This window comes from Malania oleifera, chromosome 1 (genome assembly GCF_029873635.1).
Source record: "Malania oleifera isolate guangnan ecotype guangnan chromosome 1, ASM2987363v1, whole genome shotgun sequence".
NCBI classification, from domain to species: domain Eukaryota; kingdom Viridiplantae; phylum Streptophyta; class Magnoliopsida; order Santalales; family Ximeniaceae; genus Malania; species Malania oleifera.
Window position 1 is genome coordinate 132,711,622 of NC_080417.1, and position 18,550 is coordinate 132,730,171.

Below are 18,550 nucleotides of genomic sequence, written 5' to 3' on the forward strand. Positions count from 1 at the left end.
GACATATAAACTGTAGGATTACCATTCTGAGCAAAAGATGCAATGTGATGAGATGCTTGTTGGGATGTTTGATACTGTAGGAACCTTGAATACTCTTCCTCCAAGATAGTTATAGTGCGCTGTTCACCTGAACAAATGCTTGACGATGGAAACACTTTTGGGATTTGAGGACACCATCCCAACACACAGACAACCTCGATACAGCAGCAAATCAGAAGTACACAGTGAACAAAATTCTCTTGGGATTCCAAAAAGTGAACTTCTGTTTGAAACAATCACAAGTGAATTTTCAGGCCAACCAAACCAAACAGAAGCGAGTTAATTGATTCAACCACAAACAATTCACCAACAACTGGACATAGCACTGTCACAACCCTACAAAATCAATGTATAAATGCTGCCCCTGCTCCAAGAGACTAAAACACATCCCCAAGAAAACAACATGCAGCTCTAATAATACCAAACAGCCTCTATACAGTAGAACATCTGCAGTACACAGCAAACAACATCCTCCTCGAGTTCATGGATACCAGCCCAACACACAATGTTCGACAACCGGAGCAAACCACAAGCACACAATGAGCAAAAAAGATAAAAAACAAATCAAGAACACCGCAATATCACTGTTTCAGGCCTCAATGAACTCTATAATTATTGGCCAACAACGTCATGCATTAGCAAGCAATCAGTCCCAAAATGCCGCACATGAGCAACTAAAAAAGGTTATACCTTTGGGCAAAAACGATGCCAAACAACTTGCTATTATGGTATGAGGAAGGATTCAAGACATTGGGGAGGAAATTGGAGCAAAATGGCTGCTAAAAATGTCTCACGCATCAGCACGTGGGGTCGGCACTGCCGGCTTTTTGCCGGCGTGTGGAGGCACGTTGAGGATCTTTTTGCTATGAAATTTTGAGGCCTGGCGGATCAGCAGGTTCTATGCCTTGCTATGTGGTTAGTTTTACAAAATATGAGGTATTTCTTGAGGTGTCAGAAAGGACAGCAGCATCCAGGATTTTTCCGGCGACTGCAGTTTTTTCTGGCAATTGTTGAAGCTGCTCCTGGAATTTGGTGGTGCTGATGACTCCCTGTACTCGCGCATTTTTATATTGTCCCTTCCCTTGGGTTTTGTGGAATAATTTGTTTGAGATATTTGGTTAAAGTTGGATGCATCCTGCTTCTTTGGAGAGTTTTTGTACTATTTTGTTTGGAGGTTTTGGTAAGAGGAAAGAGAGGAAAGTTTTGTAGTGTTGTATTGTTAGCGCTATGATTTGGCACATTTGGTTGGAGGGAAATGCTAGAATCTTTAAGTTGTTGCAGTGTTGCCATTTCCAGTAGTTTGCTTTGGAGCAGAGTGGTCTTGCATACCTTCGGTGGTTGACAAATGGATTCTATAGTCATGTTTCCTTGAATGCGTACAGCGGGATTGGTTGGCATTACTTCTATTAGAACTGTCTTGTATTTACTTTCTTTTTGTTTAGCTGTTTCCTTTTTGTTGTTTGAGGATATCTTGTTCTCTTTGGTTTTTCTTTTCTTTGTTGTACACTTTTCTTCCTTTAATAAATTTCTTTGTTCATATAAAAAAAATATATTTATCATATGTGGGTCCTTATCTATATCTGATGCCTACGACATGTGAAGATTTGTTTAATTGCTTTGGGGCAAGACACCTCTGGATTTGGCCTTTGCACTTGAGGTAGCAGTGGGCCACTGCTATGTCAGTGGAGAAAGAAACTTGTGCTTGGAAAGGCTTTTGGTCAAGATTCAAGAAAAGAAAGAAAGACAGCTTTGACTCTAATTTCCCTTACCATTTGGGGGGAAAGAAATAGAAGAGCCTTCGAAGGATCAGCTACAATGCTGAATGCAATGAAAGATTAATGGCTTGCACTATTACGAAGATCAATGTCACCTAGAATGCGTAATGTTCTGGTTCATGGAACAGGAATGGGATCATAGCACAGCACATGCTCTAAATCGTGGAAAGTTTTAGGGGTATGGTTATATGTGTATATTAGTGAAAAATATGTTACGGTACTTTGTATTTGGGGAAGGATGTTGAAGTGTTTCAAAAATGAGAATAGGTTTCTTTTTTTTTGGTGAAGTAGATTAGTAATGACTTAGGATAAAATTATATAATTCTACACCTCAACTAATAAGTGAAAAAGGTTGAATTAAAACATAGGATTGTTAGATTTAGCATTCTGGAAAGAAAACTAACCAAGTTTCGGTACATTTGTACCAAAATGTAGTCCGGTAGGGCGTCAGCGTTTTTTGGCAACTATGGCGCAGATTATACATGATAGAACTTCCTTGCTATTCTTTGACATTTTTGACACCTTGTATTACAGGTGATTTTTTGACACTTTTTTTGTACTTGCTTTTCACCTCCTTGGTGCCTTTTAATGAATTTTATATTTACTAATAAAAAAAAATCTAATCAACTGGGGCATATCATGGACAAGCCAGTGTTGTGATTGCTTAGCTTGTGGGGATGGCAAGTATAGCTGTAGAGCATCAGGGGTGTAGTGAAGACAATATTGCTATCCAGCTCCTGTTTCTTTTGATATCAGAAGTTATCATTATGTTTCAAACATTTTATCTCTTGTACAGATGCCCATCGTTTTCACTCCCAATTAAATTATATTGTTATTCATCATGTCATGCTCCACTCATTATATTTTCTGTTTGGGTGTGGGGTATTGGGTTTAGTTTGAAGAAACCTAGAAATAATGATATCATTGTTGCAATTACAGCATTACTGGTTTCAGATTCCGGATGAAGTAGTGCCGTTTTTCTTGTGTAAATTCAATACCTTAATGTGAAGTAATTGATGGCTATTTAAAATTTCTTACTGTTGCTTTAGTTTTTTAAAGTGTTATCTTGAAATTATAATATCATTGACGTTATTATTATTTTTTTGTTTTTTTAATGGAAAAAAGAAGAATATTATTAAAATAGAAAGAATTTACAAGACTAAAGAATGTACAAGACTGGAGAACAAGAAACCTTCGTAAAAAGAAACGAAGGAGCAGAATTAGAACAAAAAAAATTATTGGGAAACAGAAAATCAATTGCGCTGAACATTCTGAAAAGACAATACCTTGAACAGCCAGCAGGAACAGCCCTAAATGAAGCCTACACTGTCCCTAGACAATGATCAAGAAGTCTTACTAGACAATGAGCAAGAAGTCTTATTTCCCTTTAAAATATAAGTGTTCCTTTCCATATGCGCACCCTACAATGTGGAATAGCCTGCATCTCCAAAGGGCCGATCTGTCTTTTTACTCCGAACTCTGAAAAAGAACTGGCCAACATATCCTCCGGACCTCCTCTGACCCCTGACAAACCAACTTTCCCCAATAACACCTAGAGTGTTTCAAATCCTCCAAAAGAAAGAAAACAGAAACAAATGAGCAGGAGTTTCAGAAATGTCAGAACAAAGAACACACATATTGGGATAAAGCCTTAGAAGGCGTCCTATTTTGCAACAAGTTGTTAGTGTTGATTCTATTATAAACAATAAACCAAATGAAAAACTTAATTTTGGAGGGAACTTTGGCCTTCCAAATGCTATGATATAGAGAAAAGGACAACTTCCTGGATCAATAGCCTAAAAGAAGAATCAAGTTGTTTGTTTGTTTCTTCCCTCTCCCTCATTCTTTTGTGGTTCATGATAGTTCATGTTAAGATGTTATTGTTGTAAAGAATGAAGTTGTGTGTTTGTTTCTTCCTTCTCCCTCATTCTTTTGTGGTCCATGATAGTTCATGTTAAGCTGTTATTGCTAAGTCTTTATTTTAGATTTTGTTTGGATTGGTTTGTTAATTTTAAGCCATTGTCATTTGTAGAGAATATGGCTTTGATTTCATTATTTTCACTTGTAGTGCTTTACAAGCTAAGGCAGATGTGCCTGGTCTGGAAAATACTTTGGTTGCTTGTCTAGAAAGGATATTTAGCACAAAGTATGGTGCCTCTCTCATCCCTCTGTATTTGGTATGTATGCTTTCTCAGATAACATACTTGTTTCCAAATGCGATTCACATTGTCAGGCAGCATCAGATGTAATTTGTGTTTATGCTGATTAATATTATTTGGAAGCATCATGTTATTTGTTGGACAAGCTGGGTTTTTAAATCCTTCTATGAAAGAGATCATTATATTTGTTTAATATCTACATTTTAATGTGCACCATTCATTTTCCTTGGAAAGCACATGGATGTGAGCCATTGGTAAGATCTAGTACATGATATTTGTAGAGGAGTGATCGCATAAATTGGTGGAAAGGGATTTATGTAGCCGACCCCACCTAGTGGGACTTAAGGCTTGGTTTTGTTGTTGTTGTTGTTGTATATCTATAGAGAAGTATCCAGAATTTTGAGCTTGTTTTTGTTTTTTAATCAGTAAAGAGGTAAAACTTTTTTTAGTCCTCACGATTCAAAATTTTGTTCTTCTAGATACATGCATAAGCTTAAACAAAAATGAAAATATATTTAAACTTAGCAAGCTCAAAATGGCATGCTTATGCTTGTTTTTCTGTTCCTAGATTTGATTTTTGATGAGTTCCCATATGCAATGTGTCACGGTCTGACAATTTTCACACTGTTATGAAGGGCCGTGCGGCGCTAGCTAAAGCACTCTTGCTTAACTAGCCAGCCTATCGTTTACCAACAGTCATCCACGAAGCACTTTCATTAACATTCATTTAGATAGCAGCGGAAACAATAATCAATTCATGAAAGCCGTGGCAAGCAAGCAGTAAACATTGAAACAAACGTAATTCATTAACAAATCCTCCGTTGACATGTTGTACTTAGCAAGGGAGGCAAGTAGGCTAAGCACGTTGACAATTGCTAGTGAGTTTTACAATGACTGATGAACACCCACCCTTCCCTAAAGAGGTTTTTATGTAATTATCATCCTGGCACTAGGAAACATCAAAGTGACCGAGGAGTCATACTGCCTTATTTGGCTTACAAAGACTCTACTAGCAGAAAATAACCCTACATTGGTATTTACATGATGGAAACCCATCCCAAGCACACGAGATAAGCGGTCACAGGCAAGCATAATGCCCTGAACAAGCTTAGCTTGTGACACAATGCCTTGTGTCCAGGTGGGATGCAATGCTTGGGTTTGTGACCTTGTGTCCAGATATGTTTGAATAAAAAGAGGATTTTTTTTTTTTTGGGGGGGGGGGGGGAATTAGGGGATGGTCCATCTAGTTTTCTACTTTTCCTTGATGCCTTGTCCTGATTAAGTTTTATGTTTGTTGCTATTTATGGTACGTTTTGCTTCTTTAGCATCAACAGTTCTACTGATCGTAGTCTTCATGATCTGCCTCTTAGTATATTGTTGTTTGAGAATCTAATCAGTATCTATATATACTTGTGTGGATTAGGACTGATGTTACCGCATGAACAGGTAGTGCCCTGGCACATTTCTGGTTGAGAGTTCTGGTGTTATACATGTTTGATGTACAGCATGTGTAGCATTCTAGAGTTACTCTTTTTTTTGTTTTGATTTGGTTCATTGTGGAACAGCCTGTGTTTAGTCCCTTTGTGATTTGAGTTTTTGATGTTTGCTTTAATAATTGTAAAAAATGTAGGCTTTGACTACGCATTCATTCCAGATCTGGAAGAATTTGTATTTTTGAACTCTATATTCTCATTAGAGAATTTCAATCAGAAGTTCACATACAGCTACAGTAGTTACGACTTTTTATTGGATCTATATTGTTAGAAAGTATATGTATCTGCAGTATTTATGATTTTATTGGATGTAGATTGTTGGAAAGTATATGTACTTGTAATAGTTTTTCCTATGTTTTATCTCTTGAGTATGTTAGTGTTGACAACAATTTTCATTTTACTTGGAACGAGTTAATAGACTGCTGCTCTTGCCACTAGCTGCATGTCAAGACAAAGTATTTTAGTTTTTCACAAGATGAAGTACTGTGCGTGCATGCACACTTTTCATATTTTCTTGGATTTAGATTGTTGAACTGCATGATTGACCTAAAATTTTGTTCTGTTATTGATGTTTCCTCAGCCTTTTGTACAAATTGGTTTGAAGGCTGACTCTCAAGTAGTCAGATACCTAGCTTGTAAAATAGTAAGTACTTATATAACTTTTCTGTGGTTTTATTATTACTGAAAACTTTTTAATTTTCTGAAATTATTTTCACTTGCAATCCTCCAGTTATTCTGGTTTTGTAACTGCTGGCGTATTTCAAATATTTGTATTCAGTAACATGTTAGCATATTTATTCATTTACAAGTAACTAATTTGCGTGTGCTGTTCAGGTTTTGTGCTGGGTCTCAGTAGGACTTTTTTCTTTACCTAATTTTCTGTTGGTCCCTTGTTATCAGATGCAATTTTGGGATCCCTTTTTATTTTGATAACAAAAGAAGAGATTTCATTAGTAAGAGAAGAATTTACAAAGAATAGATTATGACATCTCCCTCAAAAATTCTGGAACAAGCCAGAAGAAAGAAACTAAAACAAATAAAGACTAGGAAAATCAAAGTGAAAAATTCCTCCATTCTCGCTGAACTTCTGAAAAGCTAACTCCCTTAAGGCATCCAAAGCCAATTGTTGAATCTTCTCCCAAACAAGCTGTTAATTCAATTTTTTCCCTGAAAAGATCTGTGCATTATGCTCCAACCATAATCCATGCAACACTGCAAGAATACCGCATTTCTGAAGTGCAGTCCTATCTTTCCTTCTTCCAAAACCCTCAAAAGAAATAGTCAACATTCATTCAACCTAGGCTTTGGAAACCCAAGTTTCTCTCAAGTCCCAACACACTAAATAATTCATTCCACATTATAAAAATAACATTATAAGAACAGATGAGATGCTGTTTCAAAACTCAAGTAATTGAACACACAAACATCTGGAGATAAGGCCTTCAATGGTCTCCTGATCTGCAACAGGTTAATAGTATTGATTTTATTCAGCACGATCAGCTAAATGAAAGTCTTAATTATTGGAGAAGCTTTGGTCTTTCAAATAGATGAATATGGGGAAAAACAAGAGTTGGAACAGGTCAAAAATTTTAAAATGATTCACAAGAATACAACCCTGAATGATCCAAAGCCCAAGAACCGAGTATCCCTAGCTGAAGAAAGATGACAATTATTCAATAACAACAACGAGGAGGAAAGTTCCATTAGCTCTCTATCATTTAGAGATCTTCTGAAATGAAAATTTTTAGAGACCAAAAATGACATCCCCTCTCTCTGTCTCTAAAGAATCTCCCTTGGGTTTCAAATGTAGCTCGTGTTGCTCTGACGCTGCCCTAGCAGTGCTCCAATGCTTATTCTATTCCACGATGGTTTTCTCATGCAAAAAAATCTTCTCTCTCTCATATCAATATCCTGCTCTGTCATGGTGCTGGTAGATTTCGATGGTGGGGGTTCGTTCAATTTAGATTGAACGGAAATCGTTTGATCTGAGATTGGATAAAGTGGGTAATGTGGTAGCACTGTTCGTTCTTGAGAAAAATTGTCTATGCAGTCAATGGGTAGGACTTTCATCAGCTGCTGCAACATGGTTCTCGCAGGGATTTTCATCTCTTGATGGAAGGTCAAGCAAGGGTGTTCGAAGATCTAGGGTAGGTTTCAGTGAGTACTGGATGGTGATACATGTGATGAAGGCAGGTAAGTTCTTGCAATCAGGGCATGGTTGGAGAGGCAAGAGATACTTTATATTTGTTCCTTGAGGGTGCAAAGGTGATGGGAGGCTTTGATTTGGGGAAGAATTTAGTGCTCTGGTAAGCTCGCTTCCTCCTGTCACTAATTGTGTAGGGAGTAATAAGATCTTTGAGAATCGTTCATGGAATCCGGTAGTTTCAGGTAATAGAGTTGATGCTGGTGCTGTGCGACTTCTAAGGGTAAGCGGTTGTGTGTGTTTGTTGGGGTGGGGGGGGGGGGTGGGTTGGGAAGATGCAATCATGCAAGAGGGAGGGGGCTGACTTCATAGGTGGCTGAGGGGCTGAGTATTCTGGAAAGGGTTCCAGTTGGGGGACCAAGTCGAGAGGCAGCTAGGGCTTCCTGCTTGGATGAAGGAGTAATGAAGATTGGATGGTTTGGGCTGGGTATTTGACAATAGTGTTAGACCTGGGCTAGCTGTTTGACAGCAATATAAGCCTTTTAAAGCAGAGGATGGGCCTTTAGGTTAAAAAGGCCCAAAATCAGAATTATGATCCTACATTGGGCTTGTTTAATGAGAAAGAAAGCAAACTGGTTAAGCCTCAGTTGGGCCAACCAAATGGGCAGGCCCAAAAGCTTATTTCTACTGGTGTTTCTAGTCCAGTTGAAAGTCAGGATCCTAATCTGAATGAAGCCCATATTCCTTCTTCTAAATCCTGTGCAGCTGCAGGACTTCAGCTTCCTTTGGAACAGAAGCAAGCTATGACTGCATCAGTGATCCGGTCAACATCAAATCAGATCCATGGTGGTCAACAGGAGAGGAGCAATTGTTTTGATTAAAGAAAAGAGAAGGGGGTGGGAATAGAAAGGCTGATATTATTGAGGGTAATTTTTTTCCTGTTCAGAAGAAGTATGCTAGGGGGCAGGGTTTTGAGAATGAAATTTAGGGAGATTCATCTACGAGTATTAATTATTGTGAGAATGAAATTCAAGATTTTATTGGGAGTCAGGAAGGAATGTCAAATGGTAAGAGAGCTAATTCAGATAATCAGATTAGATGAAAAGGTTTACATTTGGAGTAAGGAAGCACAAAAGGGTTTTGGAATGAGGAAACTTCTTGAAGAAATTTGAGATTCATCTAGTGAAATAACAAAAAAAATATACTTAAAGAGATTCCAAAGGTGGGTAAAGTGGAGTCAATTGGCGAGAGGGCTAGTACCTGCAAGGATAGTAAGAGATGGGGGGATGTTTCAGATGACGATAGGGCAGAGACATAGTGACTTTGATTGTGACAAGGGCTTACTTTTGGATAAAATTAGGCATCAGCATGGTTATTTTTCCGATTCTTCTGCCGATCACCTGGGTATTTATTTTACATGCTGCCTCCTCCTTTAGAAGATAATTAATATTTTTGAAGATGTTCCTAAAGAAGAGCGCAGAAGGAAAGGATGGAAATTTGCCTACACTAGTTCAAGAAATATCTGGGAAGGACCTTGAAATGAGTTTTTTGGATGACTTGGGGGCCTTATGTTGTCTGATCAAGGAGGAAATGAAGTTAGGCTTAACTGTGGCAAATCAAATGTGAAGAAGGGTAAGAGTGAATTAGCTAATTTGAAATGTTTGGTGAACTATGATGGGAAGGGATTAAAGAGGGGTTTTCTATGCTGATTGTAGCAGTTGATATTATTGTTTATTTATTTTTATTTTTATTTTTAAAGGATTTAGTGTCCTTGCTATGGTTGTACATTCTCTTTCATAATATATCTTCTTTTATTATCAAAAAAAGAAAAGTTCCTGCAGAGAAGGAAATAATAATACTCAGCCCTAAGCTTGATAAAAAATATGAGGAAAAGATGTGGATAAAACATCATTCCCCAACCACAAGGTCTTCCCAAAAACGAATCCCAGAACTCCTCCCCACCATAAATTTAATGTGGAGTGAATAAGGGATAAATCTGAGAACTAAATCTTCATGGACTTTCCGATGAACATGGTAAACTAACATTGGTATCCCATCCGTTCTCTCCTATCCCATACTTGTAACTACTGTATGCCAAAGGGAATGATCTTCTAGGGAAAGCACCAAAACCATTTAGCTAACACCAATTTTCCAAGACCTAGCTCTCCCTCCGATTTAGACTTGGTAACGTTTTGAACCTTACTAAATGTTCCCGAAAACCTCAAGACTCCAGACTGCAAGAAATCTCTCATTGTTTTCTCAATCTTGCTTGCAATCCCCATTGGATTCTTGAAAATATACAAATAATATAACAAGATACTGGATAAGCAGGCTTGAGTAAGGGTAACTCCAACCCCAAAGTGCCCTCTTCCAACCGTCATGGCCACTCTTTCTACTACCAGGTTCCAAAACTCTGCAGATCTAGGATTTCCCCCAAAAGATCCCTAAATAAATTAAAAGCCAATCCAAAAACCACACCCCACATCAGAAGAGCACTCCCTGACTCATTCAATGGCACATTAATATTTGCTAACCTACTTTTGCCCATATTTATTTTAAGCCCCGATACCCTCTTAAAGACATGGAGGAAATACATATGAAAGAAGGGTTATGATCATCTAGAAAGAAAAAATTGTATCATCCGCAAATTGAAGATGAGAAACCATCACTCCCTCTCCCCCACTTCCAACACTTTCACCAACCTCCGATCCACAGCCTATCCACCATTCTACTCAACATGTTTGCTACTAGGACAAACCAAAAGGGGGAAAGTGATCACCTTATCTAATAGCTTTCGAAGCCTTAAACCAAGAAAACCATTCACAATGGCTGAGAACACACATTAGACAAACAACCCCTTAACCACTAGCACCAATGCTCACCAAAACCCTTTCTCACTAAATTTTTTTTCAAAAAACTCCAACTAATTCTATCATAGGTCTTCTTAGAATCCAAATTAAAAGTGAAACCCCTCTTCTTCCTCGTACAAATATCCTCCACCACCTCATTAGACACCGAAGTAGCATCCAGTATTTGTCTACCACCACAAACGCACTCTGACCTGTAGATATAGTCTTATCAAGTACTGCACTCAGCCTATTAGCTAGAACTTTGGTGATAATCTAATAAACACTAGAGACTAGACGAATGGGTTTGAACTCCTCTAGCACTAGGGTAATAAAATTCATCATATACTTTAAGCAAGTATTCCTTAATAATAACCCAACAGTATTGAAAGAAAGCTAAATTATAACTATACAGACTTGGAGCCTTAGCCCTCTTTATCCCAAAAACTGCCCCCCTCATGGTCTCACTTCCTCCTCATCAAAAGGTCTCTCTAACCAAAGCATATGATCTATAGAGATGATTCCACTCTTAACCCCTCAACTATTGGTCTACAGGTCTCTTCCTCCAAATAAAAATTATAAAAAATATTAGAGATCTCAAAGGCAATCCTACTAGGATCATTAATAATTCTCCCTCTCCCTACCTCCAAATCTCTAATCTTATTTTTCCTCATCTTTCCATTTGCTAGCCTGTGGAAAGAACCAGTATTACAATCATCTTCTTTGACCCATTTAAATTTGGTCTTTTGCCTCTTAGCTCCTCATTTCCTTAAAAATCACCTCTTCTAGTTCATTCTTTAGAGGGATCCCTTTTGTGCTTTCTCACTAGGGCTGCGAATGAACCAAGCTGTTCATGAGTAGCTTGGGAGCTTGACTCAGCAAGGGCTCATTCAGACTTATTTATTATCTAAATGAGCGAGTTCCAAGCCCAATTTTTAGGCTCAATTTGTAAACGAGTTGAGTGTGACCACAGGCGGGCTAGCCCAAGCCAAGCTCTAGCTTTACCAAGCCGAGCTCGAAAATGCTGAAGCTTGGTTTGGCTCAGCTCGTTTGCAGCCCTAACCTCACTCTCTGAGAGGTTAGTCTCCTCATAGTTTTTATCCAAAAATTCCAGCTCACCTAATATGATGAATTTTCTAATTCAAACATCACCAAACGCCCCCCCCCCCATGGAACATTGGTTTGCTGGCCATATAAATGACATCTTGGTTATCACAAAACACATTTATGGGTTTCATTACCAGAATTCCATTTCAGACACAAGGAACTTCAACCATATACGCATGTTCGCGTTATAAGCTGCAGCTCAGTATTCTGCTTCAGCACTAGGTCTTGTGATGCAGGGGCAGCATCAAGGTTCTGCAGCCATGGAGAAGTTAGAAGAGGAAGTAAGGGGAAGGGAAGGGAGAGGACGTACCAAGGGGAAAACTCACGTTCAATTCAATTCAAATTCATCAACAATTACTACAACATGACTTTCACATACTATTTACAAAAAAGCCTCTTCATATGAAAATTATGTGTAACCCCTAAAACTAAATTACATCACAAACATATCCCTAGAATACACATATACTACAAGCAATCCCCCAAACACCCATAATACTCTACTAATTAAACTAGACACATAATGAACTACTAACTTAACCCCACAATTCCTTAACCCTACTCTTCTTAATTATTCTGCAACAAGGATCTTTCCAAGGTTTGACTTCTTGTCCTACATCAACTCTCCCCTAGTTAGAAAAAAATTCGGCCTTGAATTTTGAAATGTTGTAGGATCAAAAAGGAGAAGCAAACTTGGACTCTTTGAAAGCTAGTGCTTGAATGAGACAAAAAACCATGTTTCATTGGCAGCACCATAGACTTGACTTGAGAATTAGCATCAATGAACTCATCGGGGATGACAAACTCTACAATAGGAATGTTTGAAGGACTTCAAACACATTTATTGCCTTCCTCGTGGTGTCTTCAAGTTGTGTAACTTTGACATGATCAATAATCTTGGATTCTTTGTCCTAGATAGTTGGTGAAATAGGCTTCAAAATAATTTTCTTTCTAATATAGTGGAAGACATATGAGTTTCTCATGTTCTTGAGTCACACGCAAATCATCCAACCAAGGAGAACCAAGGAGTAAATGGCCAATCTTCATAGGTTTTATATCACACCAAACATTAGCCAATATTCACCCATTTGAATAGGAACCAAACATCTCTCACAAATGTATAGTAGAGTTATCAACCCAAGATATCACATAAGGCTCTAAGTGAGGTTCCGGATGAAGCTGCATTCAAGTGGTTCCATTCCCATTCATTGGACATCTTCCACTAGTGATGATTTTGCAAATCTTTTCTCCGCATCTGAGGAAGGTGTTGTAAAGCTTGAAATTATACCCAAAGTTTGGCAAATGACATTCCTTTTCCCTATAATTTATCACCATGTTTCTGAATATATATATGCTGCAGCTATGTATCACCAATGACCCTTTAACAAAATTTCCCACAAGCATTACTCCCAATTTTTCATAAACTATCTTCAATTCACCTTGATATTGATTGTCCTGCTGAAGTGAAACAAATTCACGAAGAAAACTCACAAATAACAGCAACAGAGCCAAATTTTTAATGATGGAGTGACAATTTCTTGGGTTTTGTGCCAAAAATTATTGCACTTGCTTGCAATATTGCAGATCAAAATATTGTGGAGAAACCCAAACTATCGTAATTGAAGGCAATTTCTCATGAATATGACATTGTTCTATCACACGATTCTTGACTATTGTTTGGGTTTTCTAGTCTTGAATTGCTCTCACATTCTCCATTTCTATTTGAATACAACCTTGTTCAATCACATGGTCAAGAAACTTGATACTTCTAAGCAAAATTACATTTCTCCTTCTTGGCAGATAGGTTGTTGTCCTTCAGCCTATTGACTAATAAACACCTTAATTAGATGCTTTTGATGTTTTTCAGAGTAGAAGACAACAATGTTGTCAAGGTATACCACAATGAACATATTCAACGTGCAAAAAGTAGCCAACGCCTTTGTTAATCTGAATGGCATTACTAAAAATTCGTAAGTCCCAAACTGCACGACGCAAGTAGTCTTTAGCTCATTTCTTTATGCTATCCTTACCTAATAGCAGCTGATTGTGAGTCAAGTTTGGTGAAGTGCTTGGAATGGCGTAATTGATCAAACAAATTAGCAATAAATGGAAGGGATATTTGAGCATGCAGTAACTTTGTTGAGCAGATGGTAATCTGCACATAGTTTCATGCAACTTCCATCATGTTTGTTTTGAGATAACACTAGTTCTTTGAATGGTGCTTTGGAGGGTCTTATGCAACTTGCTTCCAATAAGTCATTGAGCTTCTTTCGTGATTCACTAACTGGTCGGGCGATATTCGCTATGGCCATAGCCAGGGGCTTCACCCTTAGTAACAACTCAATCTCATGCTCTACCCTTTATGTGGAGGTAAGTTGCTCGTTAGCTTCTCCAACATCACAATTTGGCATTCCTTCAATCAATCTTGATGGCAACAAGCATCATTGCTTGTCCTATGTCTTCATTCCACGACCAACGAGGCGAGATAAGTTGGTTTACTCCTTCTCAAATCCTTTTTGAGTTGCATAGTAAAGTGGAACTTCTCATTGCCTCCTTTCATTGCCACAAATTGAACCATGCAAAAGCGGCCACCCACTAGACAAAGGGACCCTGAATTGTGTTAGAATCACCCTAATATCCTTTAAGAATTCCATCTCAAGTATCAGTTGGAAATCATCCATCGGACAACAATGAAATTGGCATGTCCCTCCCACGAAAAAAGCTTCACAATTGCATGCTTGGATAGTGCTTGGACACTCCTAGTACTAATTAGGCTATGAAGTTAACCACTTTCATGTGTCCTAAGTCTTCTTCTAGCTTCAAGTTGGGTCTCTAAACCATGGTTTTAAATAAAGGCCGCGACCGTTACGTGACGGTTTTTAGGGTTACCGATACCGTTACACCGCGAAATCGGTGGGAAGAAAAATCACGGCCATAGCGGCCTTTACAGACCGTGACCGTTATGTAAAGGCCACTACGACTGTTACGTAACGGCTATAGGACTGTTACACTAAAAAATTATTTTATTATTTACTTTTTCTTCTCACTTTTTCCCTCTCTTTCATGTATCATTCTCAATATACCGAGTGGGAAGAGGGGGAAAAGATTATAATGAGCATGACACTGATACAAAATTTAATATTTCTTTAAATACTCACAATAGATGCATTAATTAACAATTTGAAAATACTAACTTGTTAGGAAAATATTTTATTTTGATAATATTAGTAATGTGATATTTTAATGTGATATTTATGTTGTATATTTTTCAACTTCAACCTTCTTTCTTTTCAAGCTATTTTATATTTGTATTATTCGCATGTCTTATGTGTCTAATAGATTAATGAAGTGTCTAATATATTTTGTTTTATTAATTATTTTAGCTCACATAAGAATTTATCACAGATAAAGACAATAAGAAGTATAAATACGCGCACACACGTAATTTTTCTATTAATGGTGGTTTAAAACAAATGTAAACTTGTTGCCCTTACCAAATAACTTAGTTACTCGAACTAAAGGATCCAAAATACACAAAATCTTTCTAAGAAGGGTTAAAAGCTTAAAACATGCAAGTGCGCTAATATGCACAAGGTTGTGCGTGCTTCAAAAAAATTTACGGCCATTACACCCACTTCTCGTTATGTAACATCCGCTACTCTGGCTTCTCGTTACACCCGTAATCGTTACGTTATGCTACCCGCTACCGCGATTTAAAACCATGCTCTAAACTTTACCTTGTGAGACAAAGTTGGGGGTAGCCCTAGAGGTTAGAATACCTTGTTCTTCCCACTGATCAATAGATCAACAAACATTAACCTATTAGTTTGGGCAAACTTGGGTTCTTTTGTCCGCCTCTCCAATGGATTAAGTAACTGCATTGCACCCGTCGTTGGGGTTTCCTCATCCTAATGTTGTCCTCGTGAGCCTTCTGCTTTGGAAGCTTGCTAGGTATTGATCAACAACTTGTGAGGCTAATCTACAACTTGATCAAGACCTTAAAATAAGAAGCACACAATCTTAACCTCACCACTAGATTTGTTTGAGGCCCAAGACAAAGACAACTCCTTCAAAAATGATGCCTTTGTCTAAAGTCTCCCACTTCTGGGTTTGCCCTTCTTCAAATATTTTCTAGTGTTTCCACTCAGTGAGCCATGCGTGGGGAATTTTCTCCACCTTAGTTAGTCAAGTGTTTTGTGGAAACATGTGTGATAGACGAGTCTTGAACCATTTGTCAATGAAGTTCAGCCCTTCCAAGCCTTGAAGGAAGTGGAACTACTCATCTTTCTTTGACATTCCTAAAAATCCAACATTAAAGTGGAAAATTGTTCCACATATTCTCTTACTATCTTGGTGTGCTTGAGATCTCATATTTTGTGCCAAGCATTGTTCTCAAGAATGAATTGGGCCTTAAGATCTCTCCTTAAGTCTTACCAAGCATCAATTGTATATCAACCATTTCAAATTTCATTGTACTTGGTACACCATCACATATTGGCAGCCCTACTTAAGTACATAGTAGCCATAGATACTTTTGCATCCTCTAAGTTGGTCTTAATTGTACAAAATTTCTGTTCGATGTCAAAAGAGTTCTTCAAATTGTTTGCATCACGGGCTCCATTGAGTTAAGGAGGTTCTATCACCTTTGCTTTCCCATGTTCTACCCCATAGTATTGGTAGCTTCGCCTTGACGGTAAGCTCATGAACCTGATGCACTTCCACAATGCCATGGACATACTTTTGATATTTGCTCAATGAAACCTTGCTACTATTTTTGGATCCCCCCAATACATGAACATGATTCATAAGTTGGGCCACTCTTATGGCTACATGGTTGATAGTCTTGATATGCGCATCTAACCCATCAAGTCTCGCTGTGTTAGTGTGCCGCGTGGTTCTCTTAATGCTTTGCACAAAATCACATTTTGAAGGAATAAGCCACAAAGATTCCAATCATATGAAGTGCTGTGTGGTAGTAGTTGTAGTGTATAAGTTTAACTTATAACCCATCAATTCACCATGCAAACATGTTACTAAGCATCAAGTACAAAGTACGCAGTAAGCAATAAGAAAGAAGTAAGCGTGAAAGTCATGTGATAAACAATAAAGCAACACAATTCATCTTATTACACCTTTGTAGGCGATGTGTAGCGAGGGAAGCAAGTAGACCAAAAACATTTACAATGACTAGTAAGCTATGTGTCACGAGCTAAGCTTGTTCAGGGCATTATGCTTGCCTGTGACCGCTTATCTCATGTGCTTGGGATGGGTTTCCATCATGTAAATACCAGTGTAGGGTTATTTTCTGCTAGTAGAGTCTTTGTAAGCCAAATAAGGCAGTATGACTCCTCGGTCACTTTGATGTTTCCTAGTGCCAGGATGATAATTACATAAAAACCTCTTTAGGGGAGGGTGAGTGTTCATCAGTCATTGTAAAACTCACTAGCAATTGTCAACGTGCTTAGCCTACTTGCCTCCCTCGCTAAGTACAACATGTCAACGGAGGATTTGTTAATGAATTACATTTGTTTCAATATTTACTGCTTGGTTGCCACGACTTTCATGAATTGATTATTATTTCCGCTGCTATTTGATTGAATGTTAATGAAAGTGCTTCGTGGATGAATGTTGGTAAACGATAGGCTAGCTAGTTAAGCAAGAGTGCTTTAGCTAGCGCCGCACAGCCCTTCACAACGGTGTGAAAAAGGCGGACCGTGACACTATGCAATGATTTTTGAACATTCATCCTCCCCTAATGAGCTTTTTATGCAATTACTACTTTTGCACAAGGAAAAATATCCATGACTAGGGAATTATACTCTTTTTTTCTCTTAAGCAGTACTTTTAATTAAAAAATAAATCCTACACTATTATTGCATGATGGTTACCCATCCAATGCACAAGACATGTAGTCATGGACGATTATAGGCAAGCATAAAGAGCTAAAAAAGCTTGGCTCTTGAAATCTTGCATTGCTCCTAGAGGAGAAACTTTGATTCAGTGGGCTAAAACGAGAAAGGGGGAAAACTTTGACGTTTACTAAAGCAATGGGAGAAGAGTTATTGGCTTGGAAAGGTATCTGCTCAAACAAGTAAAAGAGGGAAGCTTTTTCACTCATTCCCCATGCCATCGTTTCGCCTATGTGTTGTGGGGGGGGGGGGGGGGGAGGAGGAAGAAATAGGAGAGTTTTTTTGAAGGATTGGTTATGCCCTTATATGTTCTCAAAGATGGGTGAATCGGCTATTGTAGTTGGCATTATGGATTTTTTTATATTGTATTGACAATCATGTAATTCTTGACTTTTTTGATACCATGTTGTGTGGGTGATTTATTTTGCATGTTTGTGCTTGGGTGGCATTCCTTTGTTGTCCTTCAATGAATTTTTCTTTGATAATAATTTTTTTTCCTTTTTGACATAGTCTTAAATGGAATAATTTTTAAAAATTATGTTGTCTTTGTCTCCTCTTTACCCTTTCTAGATTTGGTTCTTTTCTAGATGGATCATGGCTACTATCTATCACAAGAGAAGGTGGATTTCAGAGTAATATCTAGGTCAAAGAGAAATCTTTTAATATGCATTTAAAGAGAATGGGGAAAGGTGGATTTGTTTTTCACTTTGTTTTTGAGAGACCTATTTTTGTAACTGGCTAGGGTTTCTTTGGCGGCAGCACAATGATTTGTAAATGGCTTGTCGTTGGTGTTTCGGAAGTTTTCTTATAAGGCAAAATATGGGATTGTGGATTATTGTATGGTGTTTGGGATGACGAGGAAGGGAAAATTCTTGGACTTTGGGTTCAGGTGGAATTGGAAAAGGTTTCCTATGTTCATCCTAAGAGGTGGTTAGGATGATTGATGGAAGAGTTTTGTGAGACAGCTTTGAGTGTTGGAGTATTCAAGTCAAGAACTTCTATGTATGGTGATTGGCATTGGTTTGCTATATTCAAAACATGCCTTGGAAGGATTATCTATATTGTGTTGCTGGAGAACA

At 38.0% G+C, this 18,550-nt stretch overlaps 1 protein-coding gene across 1 annotated transcript in view; it reads left to right on the forward strand.

The window, feature by feature from the left end:
• The window catches only part of LOC131157945 (uncharacterized), a 145,254-nt gene that overhangs the window by 24,773 nt on the left and 101,931 nt on the right, over positions 1 to 18,550 (forward strand). Inside the window, exons 3-4 of the mRNA XM_058112416.1 lie at positions 3,883 to 3,991; positions 6,047 to 6,109. Coding sequence (XP_057968399.1) covers positions 3,883 to 3,991; positions 6,047 to 6,109 — 172 coding nt within the window. The remainder of the gene's footprint in view (positions 1 to 3,882; positions 3,992 to 6,046; positions 6,110 to 18,550) is intronic.